Source organism: Protomyctophum parallelum (genome assembly GCF_964188405.1).
Source record: "Protomyctophum parallelum genome assembly, chromosome: 3".
NCBI lineage: Eukaryota > Metazoa > Chordata > Actinopteri > Myctophiformes > Myctophidae > Protomyctophum > Protomyctophum parallelum.
Window position 1 is genome coordinate 20,007,047 of NC_139698.1, and position 15,883 is coordinate 20,022,929.

Below are 15,883 nucleotides of genomic sequence, written 5' to 3' on the forward strand. Positions count from 1 at the left end.
TAAGAAGCCTCCCCCAAACCCATGCCTGACTTTGGGTATAGCTCGACATAAATCAGAGCTATTATTATTAATTGTCTCCACCAGGCCGAAGGCATGGGGGGAGAGTATGTTTTGCACTCCGTCCGTCCGTGTGTCCGTCCGTGTGTCCGTGTGTGTGTCCGTGAGCAGCTAATCTCGGCCACCGTTAACCCGGTCGATGCCAAATTTTGCACACACACTCCCTGGATGATTTCCAGAACGGCCTGTTATAGCGCCACCAGGAGGCCGCTTTGTGCAAAACAAGTTTTTGCACAGTACACCTACAGATTTTGTCCAAACATTGCGCAAATTGGTACACAGTCTCTCTAGAGCCATTCAACGAAACCGGTCTTTCAGATTTCTCAGACTCCATCCTGATTGGTTAAGATTGGCTTCCAAAGTTCACAGGAGTGCTCAGTTTCAAACAAAATGCTGCAAATCATGAACACATCGTGTGATTTCCGTGAAATTGTGCACGCACATTCCCACTAGGCAGAGGAAGAAATGCCACATGAACAATTTCAACTCAGCCTCAAGGTGGCGCTATAACTGGCCGAAAAGTGTTTTTACCTCTAATTTACTTTTGTTGCCCTTTTATCCAACCACCAGATGAAGGCAAGCTGCAATGTCCTACATTCCTATCCTGGTGGAGACCTGTGCCCAGAAGGGCACTTTTTCTAGTTAGGGATGATCCGATCAGTTTTTTTCTTTGCTCCCGATCCGATTCCGATAATTAGATTTCGAGCATCTGACGATACAGATTTTTCCCGATCCGATATTCATATTTTTATAGAACACTTGCCATATCACAACAGTACAATATCCCAAATCACAGACGACATACAGTCTAACATCATGATATGGATATAATATTGATCCTAGGGATCACAGTCTTTTTCGTTGCTCCCAATCCGATTCCGATCATTTGAAAATGACGTGATCGCCCCCCGATTTCCGATCACGTGATCGAATGGGGACAACCCCATTATTAATTACAGTGGTGGAAAATAACTAAGTACTTTTACTGAAGTACAATTTTGAGGTATTTGTACTTTACTTGAGTATTTCCAATTTCCGATACTTTTACTTCTACTCCACTACATCTCAGAGCCAAAATGTGTACTTTTACTTCACTACAATTATTTGAAAACTTTAGTTACTAGTTACTTTGGCGATTTTAATTTAGATTAGAAAACATACATTAAATTAACCACTTCACACCCTATACATTTCGGCTATTTTCAATAGATTTTCTACACATTTTGAATTTGTGAAATGTGACATTCTGCAACATTAATACTTTAACGTTTAGTACTTTAAGTACATTTTAATGCCGATTTAAGTACTTTTGTACTTTTACTACAAGTACATTTTCAATTCCGTACTTTTACTTGTAACGAAGTAGTTCAAACATTGCAGTATTGGTATACTTTTACTCAAGTAAAACAATTGTGTACTCTTTTCCACCACTTCTGAATTACCTCGGACACTGGCCCCGTGGTCCACGCTCTCCACGTAGTCTGAATTACCTCGGACACTGGCCCCGTGGTCCACACTCTCCACGTAGTCTGGATTACCTCGGACACTGGCCCCGTGGTCCATGCTCTCCACGTAGTCCTTACCTCAGACACTGGCCCCGTGGTCCACACTCTCCACGTAGTCTGAATTACCTCGGACACTGGCCCCGTGGTCCACACTCTCCACGTAGTCCTTACCTCAGACACTGGCCCCGTGGTCCACGCTCTCCACGTAGTCCTTACCTCAGACACTGGCCCCGTGGTCCACGCTCTCCACGTAGTCTGAATTACCTCGGACACTGGCCCCGTGGTCCACACTCTCCACGTAGTCTGAATTACCTCGGACACTGGCCCCGTGGTCCACACTCTCCACGTAGTCTGAATTACCTCGGACACTGGCCCCGTGGTCCACGCTCTCCACGTAGTCCTTACCTCGGACACTGGCCCCGTGGTCCACGCTCTCCACGTAGTCTGAATTACCTCGGACACTGGCCCCGTGGTCCACACTCTCCACGTAGTCTGAATTACGTCGGACACTGGCCCCGTGGTCCACACTCTCCACGTAGTCTGAATTACGTCGGACACTGGCCCCGTGGTCCACACTCTCCACGTAGTCTGAATTACGTCGGACACTGGCCCCGTGGTCCACACTCTCCACGTAGTCTGAATTACCTCGGACACTGGCCCCGTGGTCCACACTCTCCACGTAGTCCTTACCTCGGACACTGGCCCCGTGGTCCACACTCTCCACGTAGTCTGAATTACCTCGGACACTGGCCCCGTGGTCCATGCTCTCCACGTAGTCCTTACCTCGGACACTGGCCCCGTGGTCCACACTCTCCACGTAGTCTGAATTACCTCGGACACTGGCCCCGTGGTCCACACTCTCCACGTAGTCCTTACCTCGGACACTGGCCCCGTGGTCCACGCTCTCCACGTAGTCCTTACCTCGGACACTGGCCCCGTGGTCCACACTCTCCACGTAGTCTGAATTACCTCGGACACTGGCCCCGTGGTCCATGCTCTCCACGTAGTCCTTACCTCGGACACTGGCCCCGTGGTCCACACTCTCCACGTAGTCTGAATTACCTCGGACACTGGCCCCGTGGTCCACGCTCTCCACGTAGTCCTTACCTCGGACACTGGCCCCGTGGTCCACACTCTCCACGTAGTCCTTACCTCGGACACTGGCCCCGTGGTCCACACTCTCCACGTAGTCCTTACCTCGGACACTGGCCCCGTGGTCCATGCTCTCCACGTAGTCCTTACCTCGGACACTGGCCCCGTGGTCCACGCTCTCCACGTAGTCCTTACCTCGGACACTGGCCCCGTGGTCCACACTCTCCACGTAGTCCTTACCTCGGACACTGGCCCCGTGGTCCACACTCTCCACGTAGTCCTTACCTCGGACACTGGCCCCGTGGTCCACACTCTCCACGTAGTCCTTACCTCGGACACTGGCCCCGTGGTCCACACTCTCCACGTAGTCCTTACCTCGGACACTGGCCCCGTGGTCCACACTCTCCACGTAGTCCTTACCTCGGACACTGGCCCCGTGGTCCACGCTCTCCACGTAGTCTGAATTACCTCGGACACTGGCCCCGTGGTCCATGCTCTCCACGTAGTCCTTACCTCGGACACTGGCCCCGTGGTCCACGCTCTCCACGTAGTCCTTACCTCGGACACTGGCCCCGTGGTCCACGCTCTCCACGTAGTCCCGGCTGAGCTCCGACAGCTCAGAGAACAGAGAGTCCGTGTTCCTCAGCTCCCACTCCATGCTCTCGTTGTCGTCCTCGTCGACGTCGTTCTGCTGCTGCTGCTGCTTCTCCTTGTTGTGTTTGTCCGTCTTCTCTCCTCTCTCCTTGTCTTTGGTTGTCTCCTCGCCTCTCTCCTCCTCTCCGTCCTTGTGTTTGGTCGTCTCCTCTCCTCTCTCCTCCTCCTCCTCCTCCTCTCCCTCCTTGTTGTCCACGGCCTCTCTCATCTCTTCCTCCATGCTGCTCTCGTCCTGGGACGACACTTCTTTGGTGTCGAATGGGATGCTCGCTCTAAGGAGGTAAAGCAATACGGTCGAAACCTCTTAGATCCATATTTTAACTTTTTGGTGTTTCTGTCGAAGATTAACGGCATGCTACGACGTCACACAAAAGCATCAAAAGTAGCAGACCCGCCACTCATTTTATATACATTGCCCAGTCTGGTGTATGAAACAACACGTTTTGACGATTGGGGATATGTGATGTCTGAGCATAACGTCAATGAAAACATGGAATGCAAAGACCTACAAGTCAAAACAACAAACATGAATTTCATCTAAAGCATTTGACTGAGAGCACAACCTCCAGCTTTTCACCAGAGGAGAAAAACTTTTTCAAAATTAATTAATAGCACAGACAGGCGCTTCACATACTAGAGCATGTCTGACATAAGTGTCAGATCTGAAATCGACATGTAAATATGAAATAAATGCTTCAACATGTAGCTAGGTGTAACGTTAGACACCACCGAAGAGAACCTTTCAAGCCTGTTTTCTCAACTCGCTGTTTTCTGCAAGACATTACTCTATAAGTCATATCTCCAAAACTGGTGGGTCAAACTGAACAACCAATATGTCAATTTGAAGCTATGATTCCCTGCTTTCATGACATGAAAAAACGAAAATTAATTCAGGATGTGTACAGAATAGATAACATACCCGGCATCCACGAGAACGTGGAACTGTGCCAGCTCAGGGGTGGAGCTTATGATGTCATTGATAAAGGACGGAGATGTGGTTGGCTTCGCCGGGATGTCAATCACCTCCGTCACGTTGACTCCAGAGTCTTCTGAAGGACTGGAAATGGGCTCCTCTTTTGGAGTACCGGCAGGCGCCTGAAAGAGGGAGTCATAACCCATGTAGGACTGAGGCCAGATTCTACAAAATGCCTTCTAAATCCTGACAGTTTTCGGGAAAAAAACCCTATGTTTCTATATCGGTGGTTCTCAAACTTTGAAAACATGGCGTTCCGGGGACCCCTACAGATCTGAGATGCAAAGATATGAGTTAAAAATGTTCGCTAGCTGTATATACGAAAGTGTGAAAGAGTGAGTTTAAGTTGGCTTACTGTATCAATAAGGCTGGGTTCTGATGACGACATCATTTCTGAACTCTTGGGACGTGAATGATTCCTAAAGACAAAATGTACAGTCATATACACTGTATGATTTTAAAAAAAAACTCAATAAGTCACTGGCTACGCCATGTCATTGTTGGTTTTATTCAAGAGGTAACTGGGAGGTGTGGAATGGATAGTGGAGCCACTTCAACAGCCTCCAGACCAGACCAGGGAACATTAATTTGTGGACAGCCTGACACAGACTCAAAGACAGAAAGGCTGCGTTTAAATCTTGAGGCCGACAAATGCCTTCTAAAATCAGTAGTTCTCAAACTTTCAAAAATAAAGGAAACTCTGTGCCCCGACTCCTCGGGGCACAGAGAATCACAGAGTATTTTGACACTGAATAAATTGTTTTATGGTCACGATTCACCAGGAGCCTAGATGGCATAGTTCCAGACTTAAAATAATTAATATAAATATTTCCGTAAATCTCTATGGGAAAAAATGAATGGGTTTTCTATCGGTGGCACCACAAAATGGCCACCAGTGCTATGCCCTGCCTAGCATATATGGCTTATTGTTATAATCTTGACCCTGGCTGCACAGTAGCCTCAATAGAACGGAATGAGCAAACACTACATGAACACAAGATACGACATATCTAGACAAAGGCTTTCGTCTGCAAAGACAACATATTGACTTTTGAGCAAAAAAAAGAAAAAGAAAAATCGATATATAGTATACAACAGTGGTTCTCAACATGTGGGTCAGGACCCCACCTGTTTTTTGTTTTTGTTTGTTTGTTTTTTTGGGGGGGGGGTCAGTGAAGTGACAATTCAAGGACTTTTAAGGCAATTTTAATACCCCCCAAAAAAGAAAGGAAAAGAAATCTACAATCTATACTATAAACAAAATGCATACATTGGCCAAATTGTCAAGATAATACAAGAGAAAGGGGCAAAGATTGTGAGAATAGCAGATCTACAAGCTCACAAGGCCTCGCAGAGATTGTATAGATGTGGTATTTTCACATTATTTATCTGCGGAACTGGAACCAGGTCAAACTAAATGTACTGTAATGCCTCAACAACTCTGTATACATGTCAGGGTGGGGGTTGAATCACGGCCTGAAAAGGTTGAGAACCACTCGGTATACAAGTATATGGCCATCACACCACAGCTGGTTTTAATTAAGTGATTGCACGTGTGCTGCTGTATGAATTCAGTGAGTAGAATAAAGTGAGCGACCTTAAAGGAGACTCTCTTTCCGATTTCTTTTCCAGCAGTTCCCGATACGAGAGCGTCAACTACAAGGCAAAATGATATGAGAGAGAGAGAGAGAGAGAGAGAGAGAGAGAAAAAAAAGTGTGTGAAATAACAATGAGGGGAAGAGATAAAGGAGAAAAAGGGAGCCAAAAGTCATAAAACTGACCTTGTTGTGAGTGTGCTTCAGTGTGTTCAGCTCTCTGCCCTGAATGGCCCTCTGCTCCTCCAGTGCCACCACTGCAAACCGAAGGGAAAAAAAACACAGTCAACACTAATCAGTCAAGCAAACACAAAGCGCATGAGTGACCACTTGTACAGTATGTGTACATCCCATCAGATCCAGGAAGTGTACTTCATCAGAGCTACATCAGAGCTGCCTCACGCTACAGAAACAGGAGATAGGCTCCTGCCCTATATGGGCCTCATGGCTCGGCAAGGCTCACTTACTTTAATTCTTCGGGACCAGATGTCCTGAAGAATTACGAGCCAGTTAAACTGAAACCTGTCTACCCCGTAAAGCGTAAACCATTAGTTATTAGAGCCTGATAAAGTCAGTGGTGTTCTCAAACTTTTTCATGTCAAGGCCCCCCACATTTATAAAGGAAAAGAGAAGGGAACCCACACATGCTCCAAAAGATAAATGTATTGACGACATTTTGAGCCAAGGCTCTTCATCTGGTCAAACTCCCACATGCATTTGCACGCGGACCCCCAACTGAAAAAATAGCCGTTTGTATGTCTGCTATAATAGCCAACTCTCTCCAACTTATAGAATATGGCTAAAGTGGTTAAAATTATTGTGATGCTGTATTGACAAAAGTATGTAGCTGGGGCCCCCTGGATTTCACATGTTTCACTGTTCATCTACGCTGAATGTAATAATGTGCTGGAGGCCACATATCCAACGTGGTCACATGGAAACAAACACACAACTCCCCTGGCCCTAATTTCACCCATTCTCATCTCGTCACCATGGACAGCTACACACGACCAAACTTGCAAACAATAGTCAGTGTCACCAGAAAAGAGATGACTGGTAAAGTGTGAAGTGGTGAAAAGAACACTTTTGTCTGAATGGTGTAAGCAAAATATTATAATTGTGTCTATTTTAAAGTCCGATAACAGCCGTAAGACGTGGCCACTATATTTATATTGACTATACCGAGACATCAGAGACACATACTGTACGTCCCACAGATTATACACATCCAAAGATATTTAGCAAACATGACAAAACGACTTCCATTCCTATTGGGAGAAATAAAACAACCACCGTTGCGACAAAGGAAGGTTTGCGAATGGAATTCAACCACCCTACAACCACTATCATGTCCCGAGTAGACCTCTAGAACTACTTTTCTTATGTTACACAGTATACTATTTACAAGCAATTGCAAAAAAAGAGTAAGCAAGGGTTACTGTCCTAATTATAGACTACCAGTAATTTAATTATGTGCACGTGAATGCTTCAATTGAATTATTGGCATCATCCGATTATTCCCCCAGCAGTCGTAGTATATCAACATGCGTACAAGGCAGGTTTGAATGTGTATGCGCCGTGGAAGTTGTGCCGTACAGTGTCACAGTAAAAAACAGCATTTCCTACATCTGTGGTTCTCAAAGTGGGGTCCACGGGCCCCCAGGGTTCCTTGAGGGGGGGTACCAAATGAACCCTTACAGGTCCGTTACTCTGAGAGTAGCCTGGAACTCACCTATGCTTTTTATGGCATAGGCAGCTCCCGGCAGGATCCGCCGGGAGAAACTATGCGCAGCTGCGTGACATGAGACTAATTACTTATAGCGACAGAGAGAGAGAGGAGTGTGTGTGTGTGTGTGTGTACATGTGTGCGTGTATGTCAATTTAACAAAGGTGCAGACGATCAGAAATCAGCAGAGAGTGAGCGATGTTTGCGCTACTCTATGCCGAATTGAAGTGGACTCGGACCCAGGCTTTTCTTTTCTCCCTGCACATAAAAATGACTGGGTTTCCGAGGCTACTCTGAGAGTTTCCATATCGAACAACATGGACCCGTGCAGGTCCATTTGGTTCCATTTGTACACTTTCAGAGTTATGGGGGTCCTTGAAATAAAAGGTTTAAGAACCATTGTCCAACCTGAAGCAATGCATTGTTAGTTCAACCACATAATAGGGCCACAATGGAAACAACTCCCCGGGACTTTTTTCTGTTATCCTTTTAGTCTAAAATGTCTGAGTGTACCTCGTGCTGTTATTCAATGAAATTGTATAAAGTGTGAAATCACAACAAGTTGTCTCTCTCGCTTTACACGTAGACCAGAGACCCGACAATGTCCCATCCTGAGCAAGCAATTTTTGCAACGAAAAACTATTATCGGGACGAATATCTGAGCGAATTTCGCAGGGCGTAAAAAAAAAGAAAATCTAACTCACCATGTCAATACCGTTTGCACACTTTTCGTCCGTATAATAAAGTATTTATTTTATCCGTTTTCCGTCTATTGGGGCCTAGTGGGGTGTTGGTGACAGGCTGACAGCTAGTGATAGAAGCCTACTACTTTTGGATCCACAAAACGCAGTGTACAACCACCTTAAAGGACCACTTCACCACTTTTCAACCTATCTTCATATAATAGGTCCTCACTAATAATCTTGAAAAAAATGGCGCAATATCTTTCTACTCGGTCTGTGTCTCATAGGAGGGCTGTGGGCAGTTCAGAAACAGTCTTCCACTGACATCATATGTCACTGGAATACAAGCTAATAAAAACTGCAGGCTTTCTAGTCCTGAAAAGTTGCAATGCGAAAATGGAAGCCATCGTTCTCACGATAATGAAAATCTAAACATTGTTGTAAAAAAATCTTGTTTAAAAAATAATCTGCCTAATGATGATGTCACTGGAAGACGGTTTCTAAACAGCCCACAACCCTCCTATGAGACACAGACTGAGTAGAAAAGAATCGTGCCATTTTATCATGATTATTAGTGAGGACCTATTATATGAAGATAGGTTGAAAAGTGGTGAAGTGGTCCTTTAACTGGAAGAAACGTCAGGCAGACCCCATGCTCTAGGGTGGGGGGCGGCCATGTGCCTCTCGACCACATCGGGGGGAAAGCGAGAGAGAGAATGATAAAGAGAGACAGAGAGGGAGATATTTAATCAATCAATCGATCAACCCTACGATAACTACTCACACTGGTCAGCCTGCTCTCTGGCCTTCTTCTCCAGCTCTCTCTCTCGCCGCTCTCGTTCCTGGTCTCGACCCCTCATGGCCCTCCTCTCCTGCTCCATTTGGTCGTCCAGCTCTAGATACCTCTGAGAAAAAATAAAAATAATCAGGGGTGCACCAGTTAAGCGAACTTATCGATACGATGGGTAATAAAAAATAAACGACAATGAAAATACAGAAAATGGCAGATCTAGAAGGTGGCACAATGCAACACGTGGTGTGCTTGTAGACGGACTATCGTCTGATTCATTGCACGACAAAGCATGAAATAGGGCTAAAGTGTGTCACACAAATACACATCTCTTCTCACCTCTTGCTTTCACACACGTCACACGCGCACAGCACGCACTCACGCACACAGCACGCTTCTCCTCTCACCTCCTGGTTTTCTCTCCTCAGCGTTTTCTCCGCCTGGTAGCGGTCCAGCAGCGCCTCTCGCTCTGCCTTCTCCCGCTCCGCCTCGTGCTCCGTCTCCCTGAGCTGGGCCCGGCAGCTGGCCAGGCCCTCCAGCACCCACACCAGGATGGGCACCAGAGACTCCACCACGCCCGCCCCATGGGTCTCCACCACCGTCTGGGGGAGAGAGAGAAGGAGGAAGCACAAGGGGACCCATTTCGCTGCAGTACTTTTTGAGTGGTGCAACCACTCCTACAACCATGTATCAGTGCGTATCCATGTATCATGAGCACGAGTATGTGACTTATTAGTACCATTAGGGGGCGCCAGAAACAGAGAGAGAGAGATAGTGATGTGCCTGCTGCCTGCTAATGAGAGAGAGAGAGAGAGAGAGGTGGGGGATTGCACCACTCAGTTCACACGGGTGTGATTTTATAGAGTGCGAGACAGTTGAGGCATTGCATTTAGTTCGACTTTGTTCCACAGATAATTTGCGAGGTGTAGTGAGCTTTTTTTTAATTATTATTATTTTTCCCTTTGGTTTAGCTCTGTAATGTAATATTTGAAGCTCATTTGCTTTGTATATACATAAACTGTGTACTTCTATTCTATTTGATACTTTTTTGTTTTGTGATAAGGTGGGAAATATAAGCTTCGGCTTCAGTCCTAACCTTTTCGGCCAAATAGTGACCATGTTGACTAAGTTGTAGGCTACTGTATGCCTATCAACTGTCATTTAACAAATGACCGAAATAAAAATAAACTAACTAACTAAGTTCAGCTATTTTCACTAGTTTGGGTCCAAGGGCAAATGTCTAATTTCTCGAGATAAACAGTTTGGGAAACACTACTTTACCATAGCCTGTAACTATGCATACTTGCCTAGTTACATTCAAGACAAGACAATAAATAAATATACGAGACAATTAAAACACCCAGCCACCGACAATAAAGACAAGAAGTACTTTTATTCTATAAAAAGGTATGCATAATTCAGAATCTTAAAAGGGTTTTTTAAAATAAGTCCTCTCCACAGTAACACATTGACTGCTACCATTTATTGAAAAATTAGGATCTAATTACTGCCAGCATTTATTGAAAAATTAGGATTTAATACTGCCAGAATTTTTTTAAATTTGAGCTCTTATTTTGAAAAGCCGCCATTTCCTGTCAGTTAGCAGTATAAAAGCAGTTGAAAGAAATGGATAGGCGATCTAAGATGGACGATCCAATGTTGTGCTAACAACACAGCTAGCTAACAGGCTAACGTGAGTAGCATTATGGGTCGCTCGACCGAATGCACCGAAAGTGCAATTGACTGAAATCTCAGTCAATGGCAGTGAGCGTCAGTATCAAAATTAGGCTTCAATTGACAAAGATCTTTGTCAATGGCGGACAGCGTCAGTATCAAAATTAGGCTTCAATTGACAAAGATCTTTGGCAATGGCAGTCAATGTGTTAATGTTTTTGTTTTACAGGTTTGTGTAACTGTATGCTTTCATGCGTTTGTATGCATGTCCTTGTCCATGGGGGTATTAGCACTCATACAGGTGTCTGCCTTTGTGCGTGCGTGCGTGCGTGTGTTTCGTCATGGGGGAGCATTAGCAAAAACATGGTTTGTGTTTCTGGCACACAATGAAACTGGCACTACCCTTTGCCTTCTTGAATACAAATACAGGGGCAACTTATATCGTACCCAAAGGACAGGACCATGAAGCAGGTGCTGAGGTTATTAGTTGGGTCTTTTGCAATCTTCCCTGCTTGCTTCACTTATTGTATAGTGACAATTTAATTAGTAACCAACATACAATAGGTTTTGCACTATTTAACTAACTACATAAAATAGGTTTTATGAAATACACCTCAATGAAAGCAGGTAACCTGTCAAAGTTGTTAGCAGGGTTTATAAATCTCCTATCTGTAGTCAAACGCACCAGTACTCTCTGGCTGCTGGCTAGAGATGGTGTTGATTTCACCGCCTAAATTATTAACTGGACTTTATCCTAGGCTTCAGCGTACTTGACGTGATATTCATTACGGTCTTTATTTCATCATACATTTCGTTATACATTTTTTATCGATTTAGATTAAGCCTATAGTGCCCCATTCTGGATGAACATTCGGCAAAGATCGAAGATCTACAACTACTATTAATAGTATTTTTGGTGAACCGATTTGGTGTATACTAGGAAAAAAGGATGAGGGGGCCAAGTATAGACTTAAGTTCTGGGGGCTACAATCAGCAAAGAATATAGGGTTTAAGTGGGTTAAAGTTCTGTTCACTGTGCAATATACTGTGCAAGACATACAGTAAGTATATTTTATTTTCTAAAGGCCCGCCCTATTCATACTCCAGTTTTAGGTGGTTAGTAAAAACAGAGAGATGTGTTGGGGTGAGCGTGAGTCACTTATCACCGCAGCGTGATGTCATGTCGCAGTTTTCACCTAAAACTGAAGTATGAATAGGCCTTAAGTTAACACTAGTATTTATTCTGCTGCGAGATGTACTGTACATGAACTGTATGAGGTTATGCACGATACACTCGCCGTGTATTTCCAGTGAAATGCCGGTATGCACCTTTATAGAACCAAAAGAAAAAACACAAAGAAAAGGTGCAGAACGGAGAAATGTTTTACCTGTAACTCTGAATAGAGTTTTCCGGCCTCCTCGCTCACAATGTCAGGGTCCAAGTCCAGCTCACCGGCCCCGCACAGCACACTCTCCCCATACTCCGTCTCCATTTCATTCACTACTACTACTGCTACTGCGAAAGACCTTCTTCCTCTTATCTATAAATAAATACCTAGCCACCTAAAATAAACCAGTTTATCTACGTGTTGCCCATATCTCCTCTTAATAGCCCATTTCTCTACAACTTCCCGTTCCTTTTGAGGCTACAGAGGATGGGCTAGCTTCACACCACGCCGCTCTGCTAGCCATTGCTGCAAGGCGACGTTCAGCTGATGTCAGGTGTCTCGACGTCCATTCCTGAAAGAAAGGGAATGATAAAATAAAAGAACATCATCGACCTGGACAGATGGGGGTCGGTGGCCAATTACATATACTTTTTGGGATCCAAATACTGACAGAGAAACATAGGTATTTCAGAAAACTGTCATTATTTAGAATACATTTTTTTAATTTCGATGACGTGCCTGAAAATGGCACTGAAAACACAACAGGCTAATACCAGGGGGGGTACCTTTAGTCACGGGTGCCAACATTGGCACAGGGGAAGGTGATCAGTGCTGCTGGCATAAGGCCCAAACCACACCAGTTGGAGCAACTCCTTGCAACGGTTTGGGCGAGAGAGGATTTTTTTCTTTAAAAAAATATATACTGTAGGCCCGGGCCATGGCTCAGCGGTCCAGGCACCTTGGCTGGTAATCCAGTCTGGCAGAGTGCCGCGGGTTCGACTCCCGATTCCGACGGCCTTTACTGCATGTCTTCCCCCCCCCCCCCCCCATCTCTCTCCCCATTTCCTGTCAGCCTATACTGTCTGTCCCTCACATCACAATATATAAAATAAAAGCGAAAGCCACAAAATACCCCTCACATCTGTATGCAAATTACATCCTGTAATTCAATTCTACATTCATTCAAATTCTGAACTCCAACTGGGGAGGAAGTCTTGGACATTGCATGGGTTATTGTGGGGTGGGCCTATTGAGTCTAAATTGTATGGTCATTACAATGTCTTCCTGATGTGAAAGAAAATAGATAGATAGAAGAAATAAGGTACTGTATATGTGAAATCAAAATCTGTCTTTGGTGTCTTCAATTTAATGCTGAGATAGATCTGTGTACAATGTACATCTGTGCAATGCAACGACTCTTTATTTTGTCAAAGGTCAAACCGTGTGCATTTCTTAAGAAAGCCAGCGTAATGCAATTGTCATGAACTAATGAACTTGAGTAGACGAAAAACTAATAAAAAAAGCACAACGTTTAGTTTATTCGGCAAAGCCGATATTTACTTTCCAGCGGTTGATTTGCCTCAATGCAAACACTGAAATGGCAGTGCTCAAGTAGCACAGAGACAGCTAAAGTACACACAGGCCTACTAACCACAGTGCATGCACTGTGTAGTGTACGTCGTACGTCCCCCAGCCACACGTACAGTACATGCCTACACATACAGTATAGTACTCGCCTTTCAGGATTTCACATGGCTCTGCTTGTGACAACATGTGAAGTCATATTACCACGCTTTCCCAAAGTCAGCCTTCTAATCCCTTCCTAATAGCAAGAAGTGAACTTAACCTCTATGACCGTCCTCCTAACTGCAATGAGTATTAACCCATTCTGACCTGAGATCAGATTCATACGAGTTTTCCACTGGACACACACTGGTCTGATTAACCCATTCTGACCTGAGATCAGATTCTAAAAATGTCAGTCGTTCTTCGATTAAAAAATAAATAGCAGACCTACAAGCTCTTATCGCGCCACTCGGTGGCGCGATATGAGCTTGTAGATCTGCTATTTTTCAATAGCTAAAGCATAACATGATGCCAACATCAAAATGGGTGCCCGTCAGAATGGGTTAAAAAAAAAAGAACAGGATTTCCCAACTGCTGGCCTTGCATTAAACTCACACAGCCCTGATCCAGAAACACTAAAGTCTCTACTACTATAAGGCCCAATTAAACCACAGCAATCATGCAACTCCTTGCAACCAAACGGTTTAGAGTACCGGTAGTTGCATATTTGCAACCATTATCCTCAATGGCAATTGCAAGGAAATTGGAGTTGCACTGGTGTGACATGTCGTTCAAACTGTTTTGTTGCAATGAGTTGCATTGGCGTGGTTTAGAAAAAAGGAACCCTGGCTATGACAAATATTCCTTAAAACATTATTCTTGCCCTCTATAACTAAAATTAAAAATTACACTTTAAATATTGTATTTATTTCATAAATAGATAATATTTCACTCAATGGGAACTTCTCCGGTCGCAAGTTGATGATGTCATATGGCTATGTGTGGCCCAGCCCTATGGAATATATGGAATGCACGTGCTAATAAAAAGTATTTAAAATATTGCTTTGATGCTCATATTATCCTTAGGAAGCATAGTTTTTTTATTAGCATTATGCACTCCATAGTCCATACATTCCATAGGGCTAGCCTAGACCACATCATCAACTTGCGACAATACAATATCAAAGGTGTTTTTATTGTATAATTTTAGTTGTAGAGGGCAAGTATAATGTTTTAAGGCATATTTGTCTTAATAGCCAGGGATCCTTTGACTGGGGTTACTTTGTACTACCAAGGTCTCTTAGGCAATGAGTCACAGGCCAACAAAACACCTCTGTGAAATGAAAGGGTGTGTGTATAGCATCACCTCAAACTGCATAACTGGTTGTTATATGGTCCAATAATAGCTCCATGTACTGTATATGGTATGGTTGTTTATAGACCTTGATACCGTTCTGTAATGAGGACACTTTGCCCTTTGAACTGTAGCCTATGTCAAATAGGCCATGTCATTCTGTCAACCTGTTCTGGTAGATAAAATCCACTGTCTCATTGCTGTTGTCGTTAATGCAATATATCTGCAGACTGGTGGCATGTAGCTCTGGTCCACAGCTCGAATGCCTGCAACGGCAGCAAAGGGCATTTTATAGGGCTATCATGGACCATGCAGAGAGCTATAGACTGGTGGTATAATAAAAGTATAAAACAACTGGCAATAATGCAGTAAATAATATTAGCACAGAAGCACACACACTACACAAAGAGGTTGTCAAAGTGGGTGTTACAAATGGACCCTTATTGTACCGCTTTATAGTTATTATGGGGGGTCTTTGAAAAAAAAAATGACAACCACGTAGGCTATACTGTACAACTGCGTCCACTCACGCACAGTCGCTCGCACGCACGCACGCGCGCGCACACACACACACACACACACACACACACACACACACACACACACACAAACAAGGCAGCTTGAATGACAGCAACTGGCGACATGTACATATAAATACACATGCTACGTCGATCATTCAATGTTGTAATAATAACAATCTGAACGAACCGAACCAAAGCCGCAAAGCCTTGATAAACGAAACGCCTGACACGAGCTTTGCGATCTAAATAAATAACACGGTGTGTCTGACAGACAGTGGACACCTTGGCTTGGGATCAGCAAAGTTGAAAACAAAGTTTCCTTCTTCCATAACTTTTGGTCAAGAGGGTATATCATTTATAAACAGACTGTTGTTGTGTCATTTTATCGACTCACCTTCGCGGATCGTTCGGTTCTTTTACTCCAGTTTTATATCATTGCCGTTAAAACAAAAATAAACTAGTGAAATTCCAGTCGTTGACTTTGGAGGAGAATCCAGAGAGATATCCATTACACATAAACCCGA

General features: G+C 44.3%; 1 protein-coding gene across 1 annotated transcript in view; it reads right to left on the minus strand.

Moving 5' to 3' along the window:
- The window catches only part of LOC310855404 (C-Jun-amino-terminal kinase-interacting protein 4), a 40,694-nt gene extending 24,811 nt beyond the window's left edge, over positions 1-15,883 (minus strand). Inside the window, exons 1-9 of the mRNA XM_083760385.1 lie at positions 15,754-15,883; positions 12,138-12,489; positions 9,483-9,677; positions 9,070-9,190; positions 6,063-6,133; positions 5,879-5,937; positions 4,637-4,700; positions 4,228-4,403; positions 3,213-3,580 (exon numbers count right to left, since the gene is read on the minus strand). Coding sequence (XP_083616511.1) covers positions 3,213-3,580; positions 4,228-4,403; positions 4,637-4,700; positions 5,879-5,937; positions 6,063-6,133; positions 9,070-9,190; positions 9,483-9,677; positions 12,138-12,242 — 1,159 coding nt within the window. The 5' untranslated portion in view covers positions 12,243-12,489; positions 15,754-15,883. The remainder of the gene's footprint in view (positions 1-3,212; positions 3,581-4,227; positions 4,404-4,636; positions 4,701-5,878; positions 5,938-6,062; positions 6,134-9,069; positions 9,191-9,482; positions 9,678-12,137; positions 12,490-15,753) is intronic.